Raw genomic sequence first — 21567 nt, 5'->3', positions numbered from 1 at the left:
CAGGAACAAAGTTTAAGGGAGGGAAACATGGATTCTAAGATTTTTGCCCCATAAGAAGGAAATTAAAAGAATTTAGATGAGTGAGAAGAGTCCAGCCCTATAAAATAAGTCAGCTAAGGTAGTCACAACCATCGCGGGGACCTAGGTTTCAGTCTCAGGATTGTGTGCTGGGGTTAAATTTCTCAGGCTGTAAACCAATAGAGAACCAGTGAGGCAGGATGCCTTGTTACCTAATCTCATAAGGAGCAGCTGGGCATAACCCAATTGTTATCTATGTGTTGTTACAAATCTGGCGGGAGCCTATTGAGGAATGGGTGTGTGAATAAGCCCAGAAAAGGAAGTCATGGTAGGGAATGTCAGATAGTTATTCCAACGTTCCCCAAAGGAGAAAGTGTCCTGTCCGAGTCATTGGTTTGTTTTGACCAATTCACCCTGCATTCAGGACCATAGCTCAATTCCATTTACTGTCATAACAAGCATCGTCATCAAATGCTGATATTTGCCAGATGTTGTGCCAAGTGCTTTCATACATTGCTTCATTTAATCCTCTTTGTAGCCCTAAAGTCTGACTACTGTTTTTTTTTTTTTCTCCAATTTTGTAAATGAGGAAATTGAGGCTTAAAGAGGTCAAGTAATCTGCTCAGGTGTGCAGAGTCAAGGAATTTCTTTTTATTTCCAGATCAGTTTCCCTTCCCACATTCTGAGTGCTAGACCCCAGGCAGTGGTCTCTCAGATTTTCCAAGCACCAGAGCAGACTAACGCTTTCTCTTGTCCAAATCAGTGTCTCTCCATGTTTCCTGCCTTGCCCCCACCCAATTGCAAAAGTTCATGCCTTAAACTAAATAATCAGATGATACTTTCCCCTATAAATTTGCCTATAATAAAAGGGTAAGATGTGGTGGGAGGCAGACTTTAACATTTTGACCAATTTATAAAGTATCATTTCAGTTAATAAGCTGTCCTTTGGCTATGCATTGGATTCTAACGTGTCTTGGTAATTTTCTTCTCTGTTAAATGGTAACTAACTGCCAAAGTTGGAAAATGCTACTGAGCCCTACTGTCACTAATTGATCTCACCTTTCATGATTCAGGAAGACCTGTCCCGGATGATTGGTCAAGGTGTGGTGGCAGACCATCAGAAGACAGTGGAGTACCCAGCTGATGATGTATGTAACTTGTACTTGGGTTTTGCTCTACTGGTGTGGTGTGCAATCTAAACTATATTCTAGAAGAAGTGGAGGTGATTACCATAAGATCAAATCCTTTATCACTTAATAAATAAATAAATAAAAATAAAATTTCCATTATTCACTATTTGTATGTTTCAGAAACTGTAGGTAACTAGAGCTCACAAGGAGTGTATGATATTTCAAATACTGCCAAAGAAAATCCCTTTGAAAATTCTCTGAGATTCTATGCTAAAAGCCTAAATTAAAAAAAAAAAAAAAAAAAAGATGTAGCTAGGCTCAGGAGTGGACATAGCTCCATGGTTATATACTTACCTAGCATGTATAAGGCCTTGGGTTTGATCCCTAGCACCTCAAAAAAACAATCAATCAACAAATGTAAAAAGAACCTTGCAAAATAATCAAATTAAATTCAACGGAAACTCATAAGCAATTTTTTTTCATTTAAAACCAGATTTTTGTGTTACATAATGTGTTTACAAATCCTGTTAATGTGTTAGCATTTTATATATTATTGTTCAGCTCAAGTCATGTATAAAGCATCTCTAAAATTTCATAACCATTGAATTTTTAAGCTGAGGTAAATCCTAACATTATCTGGCTTTTCTTCTCCCTTCTTAAAAATGTGCACTGAGATGTCTAAAGCATTTTCCTCTGGGAAAATAATAAGCCTTTTCTGTGGCTGCAGAAGAGAAATGATCAGAGATCAGTGGGGCAGCATCTGCAGTGAGGCCAGGTTAGCTCATTATAGAGATCTTCCCAACTGTTTAAGCTGCTCCAAATGGCATGAGCTTCTTCATGGAAATGGAATTTTCCATCCCTGAAGATTATCAGTGAGAAGCTCCTGATAGCTTATTAGCATGTTAAAAGAGGACCAAAAAAAAAAAAAAAAAGAAAAAAGAAAAGAAAAGAAAGAAAGAAGGCATTAATAGGGTTGGGTTCCATCTCCACCCAGCTCAGGTCAGGAAGACCTGTCCCTTCAGAAAAAAATTAAAATTAATAGTTATTCTTAATTGGGTTCCTAGGTTATTCCTGGCATAGTAATAGATTTATTTATTTATCCCTAACCTTCATGATAACCTTGCAAAATACAGATGTAGCACTCTCAATTTACAGATGAGGAGGTTAAGTGACTTGTCTGTGGTCATAAAGTTAGTGGTAGCAAATTTAGCAATTCATGTCTTCTTTTAAGTAGTGATTTTTTTTTCTTATCATGGGGACCTGAAAAAGTGGAACACTTTTCTTCAAAAAATCCTAATAAGTGTAATTTTAATACAACCACAGAGGTTTTACAACTCCCAGAATTCTGTCTGTGAATCTCTCCGAAGCTCTGAGTTAATCCATGATTCTTCAACAACAGTGGCACACACCTATAATCCCAGCTACTCAGGAGGCTAAAGCAGGAGGACCACACGTTCCAGGCCAGCCTTGGAAACTTAGCAAGACCCTGTCCCAAAATCAAAAATAAAAAGAGCTGGCGATGTAGCTCAGTGTTAAGAATGCCCCTGGGTTCAATCTGTAGAGCCAAAAAGGAAAACGACAACAAAAACAACAACAACAACAACAACAAACACATCATTTTTAACTTTAAACAATAAGTCTCAATTTTTAAAAAGAAAGAAAGGAAGAGAGAGGAACACTTTCCCTGGACTCCGTACCCTTTGCTATTTATTTGGTCTGGAAAGGAGGGAAGGGTCCAGATCCATATATATTTTTTTTAATTTCCTAGGTATTCCTGTTGTGAGACAGGGTTGAGAATCACTGGTTTAATTGGGTTGGATGACGTGCGAAATCCACTCCAGCTTTATAATCTATTATAGTGATACACGACAGCAAATCCATTCTCTTCTCCTCCATACTTAGTAGTTTGATTTTGTGCTAATGGATGAGCCACAGGAGACCAAGTTTACCTGTCACCACACCTACCAGCAGTTGTTCTGCCTCTGCATCTATGGTTAGATGTTCCATTTGATCTCCATAGACTGTGTCCTTATTTTCATTGTTTTTTGGCTTGGTTTTTTGCAGTTCAGGGGATTAAACCCAGGGCCTTACACAAGCTAGACAAGTGCTCTACCACTGAGCTACATCCTTAGCCCCTATTTTCTTATTTTTAAATTGAATTCAATTCTACCTATATGTAATTTTTAAAATATTTTTTTAGTTGTAGGTGGACATAATACCTTTATTTTATTTATATAACATTTTATGTGGTACTGAATATCAAACCCAGTGCCTCACACGTGCCAGGCAGGCACTCTACCACCGAGCCACAACCCCAACCCTTATTGGTCATTTATTAAGTACCAGAGGTTACATGGAACTGGGTTACAGAGAAGAGCTACAACCATTCCCTGCTTTTATAAGTCCTAATCTAGTAACTGTTTACTCTGTACTTTTCTGTTATAAAATTCGTATGGTTTTTTAAGAAAACAACAACAAAACTTGTAGCTTGCCTTTAAGTTTGTTGGGAATGCGTGTTTCTTTCTTGAGATGATACAAAGTAAAAGCTGGATGTAAAGTATTATATGAATTAAAATACAGACTCAGTTGCTTCAAGAAGCTTCTATGTCACAAGGCAATCTGGGTGTGATCAATTTCAGCATGATGTTGTGTCTCCACAGTGTCATGGAACCTCTTATCTGATAACCATTCTTACTGGATTACCTCCGTCCAATCATGACATCTATTTTCTGGTCTAAGATGGCTGCTGTATTTATTACCAGTACAGCTGCATTTCAGCCAGGCTGGAGGGAAAGGCAGGATCTTTCTCTTTAAGAGAATGACCTGGAAACTACACGCCCACTGACCAGGACTTCTGGCCACACCTGCCTTCAAGAAGGATGGTAGATGTGGTCCTCTATGCAGCTGGCTGTCTCAGTTATTTCAGTGCTCAGTTTTCTGGTACTAACCCTTTCGTTGTCTTTTTTCCACTTTTCTCTCTTTAAAATCACTGCTCAGTATATAACTGAGTCTTTTAAAATATATATACAGTCATTATTAAATGATCATGATAGAAAAACTGCAAGGAAAAAACTAAACCCCCATAGAATTATGGCCTAGCAGCTCTTTGGTAAATGCTTTAAACTTGTAGTGTTCTTCATCTACTGCCTTTCAGTCTTCCTCTTACTCAAATTAGCTATATGATTTGAGGGTTGTCACTTGACATTCGTGTCTTGATTTATCAAAACAAAATATTATCGACTAACTCTCAGGGCTATACATTGATTGATGGGTTCACAGATATACAAATGTATTGAAAACTAGAAGCATGATGCAGATATGCAATGGGTGGCAGTGTCCTAGTGGCTGTATACCGCATGATGCCTGTGCTGAGAAACAGCCCTTCCATGGCAGAATCTTGAAATGTTATGGTTCTGGAGCAGTTCTTGGTCCTATTTCTAGACTCCAGGATCAGCCTGTGCTTCACTACGTCCACCAGAATCCTCCAGCTGGGGATGGGTTCCCTGACTAACTACAAATCTAGAAGGCAGGTCAGGTCACTGCCTATTTCTTAACTACCTGTAAAGCAAACATGGAGTCCTTTTGTCTTCTCTCAGTGTTTTAATACTAATATTAATTGGGGGTATCATCAGCAAAATCGAGAATTACAAGTTAATTTTCCAAAGCTCAAACAGAAGTCCCCATAGGTCACTGAATTGCAAGTTAACTTCTAACCCTGAGTTTCCCATGTCTTTAGTTTTTATCTTCTGTACTTGTTCATTCATTCATTCACTCATTCATTCATTTATCAAACATTTATTGAGTACCTGCTATTTTCCAGGCACCGGTATCAAAGGAGAATAAGGGACAGTTCCTTTAGATGAATTAAATGTAATTGATGTACCTGACATTTATTAGGCGTTCACTGGATATTTCTTTCCCCTTCCTTCCCCTGGTGTTTCTTATTAACCTACCTAATGTATCTTTGACTATTGTTTGTGTATCCTGCAGAGAAAGACAGTGTTGTGTGTTCAGAAAATCTGCAGCATAGATTGTTTTTCACTGAGCTCAGACAGACATGTGGACTTGATATTGGTTTTCTCCAGCCCAGCTTCATATACAGATCACAATGATAGAGTACCTTCAGCTTTCTTCCTTCCTTTCTTCCTTCACTAAAGCATCTTACCTATAAAGTTAAACAGGGAAGCATGGGGCAAAAATCAACCTAATTACTCTTGCCACCTTCCCCATCCTTAAGTCTCAAAAAACAATATTGGAATGTACCTTTATTTCGGTATCATGTTACCACTCCTGTCAGTCTTTGATGTTGTTCATCTAATTTTCCTTCCTTTTGTAGGCTGCCAGCCAGATGAAAGAGCAAAAATATTCAACAAAAGCCTCCTTCAGTTCACAAGAGATACCGTTAGCGCCAACTCCATCATATCATTCATCGGATACCGACTTCACCAGCTGTGGTATGATTCTTTCCCCTGAGCTGCATTGACTCATGAAATATTAGAGAAGGAAGGGATCATGGTGTCCTAAAAAGAGAACTGGACCAGAGACAGGGAGCTCTGCACCCCTACTCTATTCCTCAACTTTGGAACTTGGGTAGATCACTGTACTTCCTAAACCATTTCTCCATCTGTGCCGTTGGTGTTGCCTACTACTGGTGGAATATAAAAGAACTGGAACAGACAAGGCCCGTAGTAAATGCTGTTTGTTTTTCTGTTTGTTGGTTTGTTTTGGCTTTGGTGGTGGTGATCACCCAGAGCCTTGTGCATGCAAGGCACATACTGTACCACTGAGTCACATCCCCAGCCCAGTAATTGCTATTTGAGTCTGGCCTGATAGATTAGTCTCTACTCACTGCAAAAGATTATACTTAGGTCATGATTAATATCTTAAAAAATCATATTGAACCCAAATTTTACCACTACATGTTGATGTAAGCCATTTGAAGATTTATTTTCAGTGCTTAAAGAAATTGATGTGTACTTTCTTTCTTTAACTTCCTGGCTTGAATTATGCTGACTGAGGGTTGAACACAGAACTTTGAAATGAACAACAGGTATTTCCACTTTGGTTTTATGCAATATTAATCAGTGAAAAATGGACACTTTGAAACACTACTCTCACCATTGGCAAAACATAACCCTGTGTTAATTCAGCAGGCCTGATACCTTTTGGTATTATTTGTCTTTAATGTTTGTGTGTATGTAGTACTGAAAATTGAACCAAAGACCCTTGAATATGCTAGAAAGCATTCTATCACTAAAGTACATAATCAATCCTTTTCTTAAAAAAATTTATTTTGAGATAGGGCTTTGCTAAGTTGCCCAGTGCTGCCTCAAACTTGCCATCCTCCTGCCTTAGCCTCCTAAGTAGTTGGGATTACAGGTGTGCATCACATGTCCAGCTTGTCTTTAGTATATTTTTTTCATAAATATTAACTTTTTTATAAAAAGTTTAACAAGTAGGTTTTATTTTAAAGCACTGTGTTTATAGTAAAATAATTAATGAACATGACCAAGAAACTATGGCCTGTGAGTCAAATGTAGCCTACTACCTCTTCCTATTTAGTTTATGAACTTAAAATGGTTTTTACTTTTGTAAAATAGACATAATACCTTTATTTATTTATTTTTCCATATAATTTTTTAGTTGTTGATGGATCTTTATTTTATTTATTTATATATGGTGCTGAGAATCGAAACCAGTGCCTCAAACATGCTAGGCAAGTGCTCTACCACTGAGCTACAACCCCAGCCAGGTTTTCACATTTTTATTTTTTAGTTTTCACATTTTTAAAGGTTGGGAAAAAAGCCTATTTTATGAAAATATGAAATTCATATATATTTCCATGTTCACTAATAGTTTTATTGAGACTCTCATGTATTTACACAAATGAGTAAACAGCATGCTGCTTTCACACTATAAAGATGGAGTTAAGTAGTTGCAGCTGAGACTGTATGGACAGCAATCCGCAAAATATGTATACCTGGACTTAATGACCAAGAAAAATTGCTGACTCGATGTGTAGACAGTTGAATTTTGGTAACATATATCAGTATCTATACCAAATAAGAGAAATTTATGACTCTATATTTTAATTTATGGGAATTTTATTCATTTCTCACCCACTTTCTAAACATTTATTGAAGAATTGATTTGATCCCTATTTGGACTGAATTCTATTAAGAGAAATAAATTCAAAGACTGACTCAGGACTCGCTAGGGTGAGGAAGGAGCAGAGGAGGGAAAGAAATGCCATCTCCCATATCTCTTACTGTATTCTCTCCTCATTCTGGAGAGTAAGCTGGTCATTTACAAAAGCAATATAAACTTTTAAAAGCATCCGTGAAATTGTGCCAGTATTGTCCATCATTTTTATTGTAAATTAACAGGAGTGGCAATGTGAACTATATATGCTGCACAAAGATCTAGAAACAGATTAGGTTTACAATTTAATATTCTTCTAATAGGGCACTCTTTATTGTTACTGAGGTTGTATCACTAAATTTCTTGCTTTTAACTGGGAGACCATTAGATTAATAAATTCCATGTGGACAGGACAGCTAATGTAAAGAACCAAGTAGTTAATATTTTAGCCTCACAGGCGAGATGTTCTCTGTTATAGCTACTCAACTGCCCTCGTAGTGTGACAGCAGTCATAGACTATACATATGTGGGCTAGTAGGCTATATCCAATACAGGTTTATTTATGGAAACCAAAACTTGGGTTTCATATACCTTTTACATGAATGGAAATATTATTTTTTTAATTTTTTTTTTTTTTTTGCATTTTGAAAATGTAAAAACCAGTTTTTGGCCAAAGGGTTGTAGTATGCAGTCCCCTGCTTATTATATAATCTAATGAAGCATTGTGGATTTCATCTTGGTTTCTATGCACTAACTACAGCTCACCAGCAGATGGGGCCCTCTTTTCTCAGCCTTTTAAATTATATCACAATGTAGGAATCAGTTTTCAAGATGATCAGTCTTAGTTATTAACAGAAAACTTGACATTGTCTAGAAATTTCTATCTATTAAGAGTCTCTTGAAACTAATATTTTGAATGTTTTGACTTTCTGTGTGTGTGTGTGTGTGTGTGTGTGTGTGTGTGTGTGTGTGAGAGAGAGAGAGAGAGAGAGAGAGAGAGAGAGAGAGAATGAATGTGTGTATGTACTGGGGATTTAACCCAGGGATGCTCTACTACTGAGCTACATCTTTGTTCTTTTTATTTTTTATGTGAGCCAGTGTCTGGTTAAGTTGTCCAGGCTAGCCTTGAACCCACAATCCTCTTGTCTCAGTCTGAGTCACTGGGATTACAGGTTTGTGCCCCCATGTCTGGAAGAATGTTTTTGTGTTGTTGTTGTTTGTTGGTTTGTTTAATAGACTAGGTTTATTTGTCTGGTAAATGCACATATATAGAAGTGGATCAAGGGGTGTTATTAAACCTCTTCTCTTGCTATAATATATTTTTTTTTAGTTTTCAGAAAAATCCATTCTTAATGATTTTTTTTCTTTATTTCTTTTTGTTTTGTTTTGTTTTTGGTATTGTGTATTTAACTTGGGGATGCTTAACTACTGAGCCACATGCCCAGCCCTTTTTTTTTCATTTTGAGATAGGGTCTCACTAAGTTGCTTAAGCCTTGCTAATTTGCTGAGGCTGGCTTCAAACTTGACAATTTTCCTGCCTCAACCTCCTGAATTGCTGGGATTACAAATGTGCATACCATACCTGGCACTAACACAATGATTTTTTTTTTTTTAAAGTGAAACATAGATCAGCAGTAACTCCTTAAAAGACTCTCACTAGGGGCTGGAGTTGTGGCTCAGCATTAGAGTTCTCGCCTAGCATTTTTGAGGTCCTGGGTTCAGTCCTTAGCACCACATAAAAGTAAATTAATAAAAAATAGGTATTGTGTCCAACTACAACAAAAAAATAAAATATTTTAAAAAATTCTCACTAATGGACCCAGCAAGTATTCTTGAGTGTTTTTTATAATAGTTTTTTTTTAAATTATTTTTACTACTATATTTACAGGTTGAGTATCCCTTGCCTAAAATGCTTAGGACTAGAAGTACTTCAGATTTTGGATTTTAGAATATTTGCATATACTTAATGAGATAGGTTGGGATGAGACCCAAGTCTAAACACAAAATTCATTTACATTTCATATCTACCTTATATATGCAGCTGGAGAATAGCTTTATACAGTGTTTTTAGTGTACCTCCATTTTAACTGGACTATTACCCATCCTATGAAGAGAAGTATGGAATTTTCTGTTTTCTTTTAATTTATTGACAGAACTGGGGGTCAACCCATGACCCCATGCATGCAAGATGGAACTTTCCACTTGTGCCAGCATCCTGTCAATGCTCAGAAATTTTTGGATTTCAGATTTTTGGGTTAATGATGCTCAACCTGTAATATATTTGAAGATAAATTTTAAGTAATTGTTGGATTCAGTTAAAACATACTTTATTGATTAAATATTTTATGTATTATAATCCATATATTGTGTCTAATTGAAAGTATTTAAGCACTTTTAGTGTTTTATGACTCAGGATCTCCTGGCATACCAAACTTTTTTACTCATTATAACATATGACTTTATGTACCCAATGGCTTAATTATGTTAAAATTTCCCCTGATGGTTCTCATGATGTGTTTTGAGGTTTAAACAACTTTAAGCAGATCTAAGATCCATCTGGGGTCTCTGGTTTGCTTCAGGGAGGCTGGGGATGTAACTCAGTGGTGAAGCACTGGCCTGGCATGCGTGAGGCCCTGGTGCAAGCCCAGCACCACCAAAAAAAAAAAAAAAAAAAAAAAAAAGTCATAGGAATGTCACATTTCAGCCCTGAGTGAATGACCAAGGTTTTTCCTTCGTGATTCTTGGCAGGAGGAGAGTGAAATGATAAACACATGCAAACTCTGTGCTCTGCCAGTAATGGAGCATGTAGGCCAGACTGCCTCTCATTATTCTGTCTTTCTTTCCCCCCCCCTCCAGGTAGCTTCCAGGCTCCTCTGTCAGTGGATCCTGCAACGTGTCCCATTGTCCCTGGCCAGGAAATGATTATAGAAATATCCAAGGGACGCTCAGGCCTTGGTCTCAGCATTGTGGGAGGAAGAGATACACCCTTGGTAAGTTTCTATGTAAAATATATCGATTATCTCAGAATTAACTGTTGGGGCTCTTTATGGCCCTGGAACACATCTATGGAAGACTCAGCATTTTAATATTATGGGAAATATCATGTGCTTCCATATAATTGCCAGTTTTCAAGTGTTTCTTTTCTTCTTTTTTTTCTTTCTTTTTTTTTTTCAGTTGTAGATGGACACAATACTTTTATTTATTTATTTTTATGTGGTACTTAGGATTAAACCCAAGGCCTCACACATGCTCGGCAAGTGCTCTACCACTGATCCACAACTCCAGCCCCTCAAGTTTTTCTGAACATGTAATTTTCACCAGGAGTTTCTCCATCTAGGATGTTGAGGGTTTTTATAAAGACTAATTAGACCTATAGGAGCACAGCATTTAGAAGTACTAAAACAGTATTTAGAGCAGTGCTTGGCACATGTTAAGAGTTCAGTAAATAGGAACTATTATTATCGTCCTCCATCACCATTGTTATTTAATGGAATGATAGATAAAAAGTAAACAAGCCAGGTACAGTGGCACATGCTTTAATCCCAGGAACTCAGGAGACTGAGGCAGGAGGATTTTAAGTTCAAGGCCAGACTCAGCAATTTAGCAAAACACTAAGTAACTGAGTGACACCATGTAGTGGTAAAGCACTTTGGGGTTCAAAAAAAAACCCATAAATATCAGAGGCTACAGGTATAGAGCATTGCAGAGCATTTTCCTAGCATGCACAGGGACCTAGATTTCATCCCCAGTACCAATTAAAAATATATATATAAATTATTTGAGCCAAAAAAAAATAGAGTTCATATAAACTAATAATGTTTTTTGAAAAACTAGTCTAGATTCTTAGCTTTTCCTAGGATGATTGTTTTAATTGTTCAGTACCTTTTATATGTCACTATTCAATAATGCATTGAAATATAAAACTTTCTGTGTGTGTGCTTTTTTTTTTTTTTACTTTGCTCAAAATGTGATTAATCAGTGCATACATATTAGAATCAGGTAATACATGCAAGTTGAACCAAGTTAGATTGTCATGAAAGGCCGTAAAATGAAAAACAAATCTCCCTCCCACTCTTCAGCTCTATTCAGCCTGCTCTTTACCACCCACCCAACCCCCCAAAAATAGAGAATCGCTTTTATCATGAATGTGTATTTAAGAGAATATTTATTTTTAATGTTTATTCTTAAGTTTTAGGTGGACACAGTATCTTTATTTTACATTTATGTGGTGCTGAGGATTGAACCCAGTGCCTCGTGCATGCTAGGTGAGCGCTCTACCACTGAGCCACAACCCCAACCCCTTAAATGAATATTTTGATATTTCCTTTGCTCATTTATCTAGTAAGACATGAAGTATTTGGGCCAGGTTTACAGATAAAACAAATGCATGATACACGAACTATTTTTTTTCCATTTTGGGCAGGAGCATAATGTTTCTGTGCTGTACCTTTGGGGAGTGGGGAGATTCTATTGTTCTTCTGTAATAAATACTAATCACCTAAAGCAACAGAAGAGTCCAAGAACTACAGGTATTGCAGAAACCCACTCTTACTGTCTCTTCCCTATTCACTGGCCTGATCTAGAGAATCCTGGCTTGTGGCCACATACCAGTCATTTAGTCATCTATGCACATAGGGTAATAATATCAGGTTCATCCTACTATACTTCTTTCCCCCATACTCCCTTCCCTTCCCTCTACCTAATCTAAAGTAACTTGATTCTTCCCTAGCTCCACTCCCCCCCTTATTATGAATTAGCATCCATATATCAGAGAAAACAGTTGGTCATTGTTTTTAGGGGATTGGCTTATTTCACTTAGCGTGATAGTCCCATGTTCCATCCATTTACCTGAAAATGTCATAATTTCATCCTTTTAAGGCTGAGTAATTTTCCATTGTGTATATACATACCACATTTTCTTTATTCATTCATCTGTTGAAGTACACCTAGGTTGACTCCATAGTTTAATAATTATGAGTTAAGCAGCTATAAACATTGATGTGACTGCATCACTATAGTAGGCTGATTTTCAATCCTTTAGCTATGAACCGAGGAGTGCGATAGCTGGGAACAAATAGTGTTTCCATCCCAAGTTTTCTGAGGAATCTTCATACTGTTTTCCAGAATGGTTGCACCAATTTGCAGTCCTACCAGTACATCCTGGCCAACACTTATTGTTACTTGTTTTCTTGATAATTACCATTCTGACTGGAGTGAGATGAAATCTCAGTGTAGTTTTAATTTGCATTTATCTAATTGCTAGCAATGTTGAACATTTTTTCATATATTTGTTGACTGATTGTATTTGTTCTTTTGTGAATGTCTGTTCAGTTCTTTAGCCCATTTATTGATTGGATTATTTGTTTTTGTGGTGTTGTTTTTTTGAGTTCTTTATATATTTTCTCCAATTCTGTAAGCTCTCTGTTCATGTTCTTGATTGTTTCCTTTGTTGTGAAGAATCCTTTTAGTTTGATACCATCCCATTTATTGAATCTTCATTTTACTTCTTTACTTTAGTATTCTTCTTAAGGAATTTGGTTCCTAAGCAGACATGATGGAGAGTTGGGCCTACTTTTTTTTTTCTAGTAAGAACAGGGTCTCTGGTCTGATGCCTAGGTCCTTGGTCCACTTTGAGTTGAATTTTGTGCAGGATGTCAGATAGGAATCTAATTTCATTTTGTTACATATGGATTTCCAGTTTTTCTAGTACCATTTGTTAAATAGGCTACTTTTCTCCATTGTGTTTATGGTGCCTTTGTCTAATATGAGATAACTGTATTTATGTAGGTTTGTCTCTGTGCCTTCTGTTCTGTACCATTGGTCTTCATATCAGTTTTGGTGCCAATGCCATGCCATTTTTATTACTATTGCTCTGTAATATAACTTAAGGTCTGGTATTGTGATGCCTCTGCTTTACTTTTCTCACTGAAGATTACTTTGGCTATTCTGGGTCTCTTATTTTTCCAAATGAATTTCATGACTTGTTTTCTATTTCTATAAAGAATATCATCAGAACCTTAATAGGAATTGCATTAAATCTGCATAGTGCTTGTTAGTGTGGCCATTTTTGACAGTATTCTGCCTATACAAGATCTTTCCATCTTCTATGGTCTTCTTCAATTTTTTTCTTTAGAGTTCTATAGTTTTCACTGTAGAGGTCTTTCACCTCTTTTGTTATATTGTTTCCAAATATTCTCTCTTTTTAAGGCTATTGTGAATGGAATAGTTTTCCTACTTTCTCTTTCAGTTGATTCATCACTGGAGTATAGGAATACAATTGGTTTATGGGTAATTTATCTCCTTTTACTTTGCTGAGTTCATTTATGAGTTCTAAAAGTTTTCTAGTGGAGTTTTTTTTTTGGGGGGGGTCTTCTAAATATAGAATCATGTCATTGGCAAATAGGGATAGTTTGAGTTCTTCTTTTCCTATTTGTATCTCTTTAATTTCTTTCTTCTAATTGCTCTGACTAGAATTTCAAGAACTATGTTTAACTAAAAGTGGTGAAAGAGGTCAACCCTGTTTTGTTCCAGTTTTTAGAGGGAATGCCTTCAATTTTTCTTCATTTAGAATGATGTAGGTCAGGTATGGTTCTACTATCCATAGTTGTTCTAGTGTTTGAATGTGAAGGGGTTCTATATTTTGTCAAGTGCTTTTTCTGCATCTATTGAGATAATCATGTGATTCTTGTTTTTAAGTCTATTGATATGATGAATTACATTTATTGATTCCATGTTGAACCAACCTTGCATTCCTGGGAGGAACCCTCCTTGATCATGGTACACTAGCTTTTTAATGTATTTTTTAGGTGTTTTGCCAGTATTTTATTAAGAATTTTTACATCTATGTTCATCAGGGATATTGGTCTGAAATTTTCTTTCCTTGATGTGTCTTTGTCTCTGATTTAATTTTTGTAAATAAGTCTTCTTATATTGTTTAATGTAGGCACAACTAGATTTGCCATAGGAATCAGAGTTCATTCAGCATGGCTGGCCTGGCTGAATGAGTTGTGCTTCTGTTTCGGTCTTTGTTGTTGGTACAATTTTGCTCTTGTGGATTACTCAGATTTGTGGACAAGATGTGCCTATGCTGTTCTTGGGTCTGTAATATCTAATCTGCTTGGACTCCAGGCATCAACCTGTGGGCATCCGCTGAGCCATCTCACCTCCTGCAACTTGGGTGTGAAGCCTTTTGTTGAATGCTTCTCTTATCACCATGAGGCAGCCAGAAAGAAAATTCTTTAAAGCATCATGAGATTCATAATATATAGTTCCGCCTTTTGAGACCATAAATCCCATTGTCCTTGGAAGGATAAGCACCACTTAAAAATGAAGGATGGGACATAGTTTTTATTTCCTAACCTCATGTACCTCATCAAAACCTATAAGTTAGACTCACAAGAAGATAGATTGACCTGCCATTTTAGTGAGAGAAAAGCAGAGGGATGGAAGGTACTTTAACAAATAAATCCACTGTTCCCACAATGAAGATCTTTGTTTTTTTCTTTTTCTGTTCCCCCTTAAATTTCAGTATGGAACATGCATCCTAATTGACTCTCTGGGTCACATTTTTCAGTCAGGTCTTGGATTTGCATCTAGCCAGCAAGAAGTTCACAAACAAAAATGAAAGCTTATGAAAGGGACTTGTACAAAGTGTTGAGGCCCAGCATCAAAAGTACCCTGCACATGAGCTTATGTGATACACGCTCCTTGCAGCTCTGTAGCAGGGAAAAGTACATTCTGAATTTCACCCCACCCTCCCGGTTAGGGTTTCCATGTCCTCTTTGTTGTATGGCCAGCAGATATCTGGGGCATCTTTAGAGGAATTAAGTCTCTGGGACCTAGTCTTGATACCACATCAGTCGTCTCTTCTATAAATAGTTTCTCTCAGGCCAAGACAGATGGCTCCTGAGATCACAGGGGAGATCGCACTCACTGTCCCATTGTGTCTGCAGCTGGGTGTCCAGGCCAGCCTTTTAAGTACCAAGATAATGATGAGGGTGAGCATTTCAGGGTCGTTTACAAGCACACCTGGACCTAGTCCTCAGTGACAGCCTTCCGCCTCAGATGCTTTCATCTAAGATGCCACTCCCAGGTCTGCCTCTGGGGAGCACGGCTCTTCTGCGATAGTGCAATAGGTTGCATATGTTTCTTCAAAGTCTGTCCTTTGCTTAGTGCTGAGGATGCAAATTGAGTGAGATAACTGTTCTCAAAGAGTGCACACATTCATTCATGTTTAATTCTACTGCCTTTAATGTTTATGCTCTCTCTCTTCCCCTTCCCGCTTATGTGATGCTGAAGATTGAACCCAGGGGCACTTTACCACTGAGCTACATTCCTATCCCTTTTCATTTCAGGGTCTTGCTAAGGTGCTGAGGTTGGCCTCGAACTTGTGATCTTCCTGTCTCAGCCCCCTGAGTCACTGGGATTACGGGTGTGCAACACTTTGCCCCATTGTTTATGATCTAATATTGAAAATCAACCAGTGAAAAATCATAATAGGGACTATTGAAATCTCTGGAAAGCATAAAAAAAGTAGTAAGAACTTTCCAGATTTAATTAATATAGGCTGTTTGTTATGTTTTATGTAAACTCAGAAGCCAGAATAAGGCATGCTGTAGAGCAGAGGTAATATATTAATTCATATTTTTTGTTTCCTTCCATCCATCTGTGCAGCAGTCCATCCTTTCATTCTGTCTTTCCTCATCCTTACCATTTCACTCTCCCCTTGGCCTTGTTTGGGTATTAATTTACATGAAATCCTACATCTCAGAGGACTCAATCTGCCAGATGAAAAACCAAGAGCTCTTATCTCTTCTGACATTTGTGCCATATTCTTAAGCCTCTCCCCGGTCCCCCCTGTGTCCCCTTCTCAGAAAGATTTCCTGATGAGGATTTATTACCAGTGTCCTCAGAAGAATTAAGATATAGCCCCATTGATTCATTGAGGCTATTATGTTACGGACCTTGGGAATTCTAGAGAAGAAAAAGAAAAATGTAGGAAGTAAATCTTTTATCTTGGAATACCCACAGACTTGAACCGTTCTTAGGATTGAACAAAGGAAGTGGAGAAAGAATGAAGATAATATCTCAAGGACCCTCTCCCTATGTATTTTCCTCTTTCTGCTGAGCATTGCCAGACGTCCCAGGCTTTGGGCAGTGTGTTCTGTGAAATGCAGCAGGCAGCACTGCAGAGCTTTTGTGCAATTTTTTGGCATCAGAAATCTCAGATCGTTAACTGCGTGGCTCTGGACAGGCTACGTCTTTTTCAATTTAAATCTGCTGTGTTTACCACTTAAGGTTGTTATGTGGATTGATTAAGATAATGAATAGAATGGACTTTGCTTAGTATGCATCATAGTAAGCCCAGCTGTTGCTGATCACCAGTGAGCACTGCATTAAAGCAGATCCTCACTCTCCTCAACTGAGTTTCTCCATGTGTTATCTGTACACTGCAACATGACTGTTCCTAGACAGTTAGGTATTTGTTTTTCCACATCATGCTCTTTTTTTGAGAGATAGAGGTACTAGGGAGTGAACCCAGGGTGTTCTTACAATAAGCTACGTCTCCAGTCCTTTTTATTTTTTATTCTGAGATAGGTTGCTGTGGCTGGCTTTGAACTTGCAATCCTCCTGCCTCAGCCTCCTGAGCAGCTGGGATAGTGCACCACTGTGTCCAACAGCATCAAACTTTTGACATCTGATTTGAGTGCTGTTCTGGATATGTAATTGACATGTATGTGTCCTCTCAGGTAATCCTCATACCCACCCTAGAGGACAAGTAGTAGTGTTTTCCCCACTTACAAACGAGGAAACAAATGCAGGATAAGTTGGACTCCAGAGACCTGATGTGAAAGCCACCCTACTTGCCCCTTTTCCCAGGGGTACTACCATGTGTCCTCTGTCCTCTGTGACAGGGAGGGACCCATCCTGCCCAACAAGCCTGTCTATCTGCAGTAATCCGGGCAATGCCTTGCACACTTAGAAATACAGCTGCTCCGGCCTAATTGCGCCTCTGAATTCCAGTCTGCTGGCCACCTTGTCCTCCAGCCAGTCCTGCTCCCACCTGCTGCCAGGATTTAGCCTGCTTGAACTCAGTCAGGTGGTCCTCCAGTCACTGTTGCTGGAGTGTCCTGTCCATTTCTAAAAAAACAGCATTGAAGCCACGTCCTTTGAAGAAGAATTGACTAGGTGGAAAAAGGGAAGACCAGAAAGTGAAAGTTTATAAAGCCCTATTTTCTATACTTGTGTTACCTTGAAATCTCTTTGCAAGAGGAAAACTGAGACAAGGGCCTTGTCTTCATGTTTTTGTACTATTCTGTGGTGAATGAAGTCCATGGATTCCCAGGTTCAATTGTAAAACTTAAATATTCTCAATTTTGAAAAGGCCTAGGAATGTCAAATTTAGAATCTGATCATTTCTCTCAAAGTTTCAGGTCTGCCTTGTTTTCACCACTGGACTTAATGCCAGTTTGTTCCTTTTGGAGCTAGGAATTGAACCCAAGGCTTCATGCATGCTGAGCTTGTGCTCCACCACTAAGCTGTACCCCTGCCCTGGGGCCCGTTTAATTTGTTCTTATTACACGGAAGTTCCACAGAGCAATACCAATGTATTTCAAAAGTTCTAGGGACAGATACATTAGTAAGTCCCCTCGAGGTAAAAGGACTCTCCCATTTGGATGTCACATGACAGAGTTCATCTGTCTAGAAATTGAGGTGAAGAATGCCTGTCCTTCCACTGCAACCATCTGTCATGTTCTGAAGTGACCGCACTTAACCCCTCATCACATTGCATGCTATCGTGTCCCTATTACTGCTTTTGACAATTTAAAAGTGGACTGCGGCAATTTAAACCACTACATATTTTTAAAGTAAGCAGAGTGGAAAGCTATTATACATTTGATTAAGTGTTTTATTTTGCTATTCCCCTTCATGTGAACTTTGTACAGTCTACTTCATGAGGAGTGTGGTTTGCTTTGGCATGTAATCCCCAAAGCCAAGCTCCTTTTATCGTTATTGCTTAAGTCATATATTTTTATAGAAAACATCTTATTACCTTAGTTTTACTTTCAAATCAAAGCAGAGTTTGCAAAGTCTATGAATCACACTGAAAGAATGTTAACGAATAGTACCTCTGAATTTCCAGATTTGGACATTTCTGGTCCTAAAGAATATGACTATAAGCAAAAATATTATGCAAGCTGAGTAAAATTTAAATAAATAAGGACCAGATGGAACTATAGGGACTTATAAAATACAATGCAAATATTATCCCATTTCCTTAAATAAATCTAAATTTCAGTATGAAAAATTATATTCATATTGATGAGTATCAACTTTTTGTTAAATCACACTTGGCCAGGGAACTCCACCTGAAGTAAATATGAAAGGGTTTCATTTTTGAGCTTGGGAAAGTTATTCACAATCTTGAAGTGCAAAACATTTTATGTATTCACAGCAGTTCTTATATTAGCTCTTTTATTGCTATGATTTTCATTTTAAATTTTAGTTACCTGTAAATGTATGCAAGAGTTTGCAATTCCTGAGTTTACATTTTAGAATTGCTTACACAGTCAATTGCATTAAAACACATGCACCTGCACACATGGGTGTGTTATTTCTTCCAGGGTAACTGAGCATTTAATTCTTTTATGTCAAAAGAACCACTCTACCTATTGCTGGCTTACTGCTTTTTTTGTTATCTATCGCTTCTTGCCTAAGAATGTTACAGTATTCCAAACTAATAGGGAACATTTTGATCCATTTTCTTCCTCTTCTGTAGTGCATATTAGAATACAGACTCTATTTATTCCTTTTATGTCAGTTTTGTATGGGTTAATTGAAGCCTATGTTACAAAGTTCTCAAAATCTGTGCAAGTGAACTCAAATTATTAGCAGAAAAGAGTATCCTGACTTTTTTTTTTTTATCAGGGATTGAACCCAGGGCACTTAACTGCTGACCTATATCCCCAGCCCTAAATACACACACACACACACACACACACACACATACACATTGTTATATATATTATATAATATTATATATTACAATATATAATAGTACTATATAATATATTTTATATATTTTTAATACATATTTCACATCTCATGAATCAATAAGATGCTATCAAATACTCTGCATCCACAAATATATATATATATATATATATATATATATATATATATATATATATATATTTTAGTTGTAGATGGACCCAATACCTTTATTTTATTTGTTCATATGCAGTGCAAAGGATTGAACCCAGGGCCTCACACATACAAGGCAAGCACTGTACTACTGAGCCACAACCCCAGCTGTACCCAGCTGTACTGTACCCCCAGCCCTTTTTATTTTTATTTTGAGACTGGGTCTTGCTAAGTTGCTTAGGATCTCACTTAATTGCTGAGGCTGGCCTCAAACTTGCTATCCTCCTGCCTTAGCCTCCAAGTCACTGGGATTATAGGCATGTGCCACCATGTCCATTGAGTATCCCGATTATTAAAACTTATCATTTCAAGTGTGATAAGTTCCTTTCCCTCTTTCTGGCTTCCTTTGTATAATTTCTCAGGTTTTTATGAATAGAAACAATATCTGTTCAACCTATGAGGTTAGCAAGTAAAAATGACAACAATTTGACAAATACCACATTTCTTCTGAAGTAATAGTCTTTTATTGGGATCATGGGAAAGCAGTACATTAAATAAACACTTGACCGTAAAAATTAGAAAAGATCTGGGAATGTAGCTCAGTGGCAAAGTACTCCTGGGTTGGATCCCCAGTACCACCCACAAAAAAATTTTTTTTTCATTAAATTCACGTAGGTATCAGTGTAACAACACAAACACAACATTTTTTTAAATTTCCCATCCCTGTCCCATGGTGGCAAGTACAATGGAGAACTGCCTTTGTCAAGGGGACCTGTCATCTCTATCACAGATAGTATGCATCTCCTTTCTACCTTAACCAGCTTTCACCTGAGGCTTCCCAGTTTCTTGTAGTGAAGGATCGTCAGGAAAAAGCAGTGGAGGGCAGGACAGGTGGTTCTCATTATTTGTTCTATCGAGTCCAGGCAAACACTCAGTTATGGAAGACCGAACCACGGCTTCTAGGGAAGCACAGAGAGGTTCCTCCAAGCCTCTGATCACAGCATTTTCAACAGTCGATCAATACACAACCTTGTTTTTTGTGTACTTCTATTTAAAGAGATCTTATTTACTGTGTATTGTTGACTCATTTATGTTGTGCCAGCAACACTAACTGGTGCCTGGACAAAGCCTAGCCCACACACAGGCTTTTTCTTTAAGGAACATCACAGCCTCTCTCACTTAGGAACACTAAATGGCATTTCAGCCCTATGCCTAGGGAGCTTTTTTTCTTTTTTACTTTTTACTTTTTTTTTTTTTCCTAGTACTAGGGATTAAGCCCAGGGCCTCACACATGCCAGGCTAGAGTTCACCACTCAACTACACCCCCAGCCCTTTCTCTTCTTTTGAGACAGGGTCTCGCTAAATTGCCTAGGCTGTCTTCAAACTTGCAATCTTCTTCCTCAACCTACCAGGACTGCAGGTGTACACCAGCATGCCTCACAGGAGGGACTGCTTTAAACAGCAAAATCACAACTAAAACCCACAAAAATGCAAGAAAAAGCACTAAGTAGACCACAAAATTGGTACTTGTTTACAAGATAAGAACTAGGGATCAAGGAATTAGAAAACTCAATATTTTCAACACTGTATGTGTCTGTAAATGACAGTGAAAGTACTAAGCACTGATTTAGGAGTTACAAATGCATTTTAGCAAATAGGAAAATTAATAAATATGGACTTGATGAACAATAAAGATTATACTTCATAAAAAAAGAAATCAAAATGTCTGGGAGCAGGATTCCTATAGACTAACTTAGAGCTGGTTGGCATTCAAAGGATCCTTTGAGCTTAGTCCTGACTTGAGAAAGGATAAGCTAAAATATTCCTATAACACAATCTTTCTTTAAAAGAAGAAATCAGTTATATTTTGGAATCTTTATGATAACAGGAAAATTAGAAATGAAAATATGGACCAAAATTGTTGTTATTCCTTAAAATCATCAATTTTGACCACTCAAGTGTGTGTGTGAATATATATATATATATATATATACACACACACACACACACACATACACTCCTCCCTTTATTTGCTAGATATGCCCCTTAAAACCTAGATATCTTCATCATCTTGGGGCCCCTTGTTAGCAATTGTTCGGCACTTACTATGGTTCACACTTTACACGTGACATTT

At 37.6% G+C, this 21567-nt stretch overlaps 1 protein-coding gene across 3 annotated transcripts in view; it reads left to right on the top strand.

Annotated features, from left to right (window-relative positions):
* Patj (PATJ crumbs cell polarity complex component) overlaps window positions 1–21567 on the top strand; it is a 345826-nt gene that overhangs the window by 273406 nt on the left and 50853 nt on the right. For all 3 annotated transcript variants that reach the window (XM_076860270.2, XM_076860269.2, XM_076860271.2), the window contains exons 32-34: window positions 1092–1166; window positions 5485–5602; window positions 10146–10279. In XM_076860270.2, coding sequence (XP_076716385.2) covers window positions 1092–1166; window positions 5485–5602; window positions 10146–10279 — 327 coding nt within the window. The remainder of the gene's footprint in view (window positions 1–1091; window positions 1167–5484; window positions 5603–10145; window positions 10280–21567) is intronic.

Source organism: Callospermophilus lateralis, chromosome 7, assembly GCF_048772815.1.
Source record: "Callospermophilus lateralis isolate mCalLat2 chromosome 7, mCalLat2.hap1, whole genome shotgun sequence".
Taxonomy (NCBI): domain Eukaryota; kingdom Metazoa; phylum Chordata; class Mammalia; order Rodentia; family Sciuridae; genus Callospermophilus; species Callospermophilus lateralis.
The sequence above is the reverse complement of the archived record's forward strand: the minus strand, read 5'-3'. Positions and strand labels throughout refer to the sequence as shown.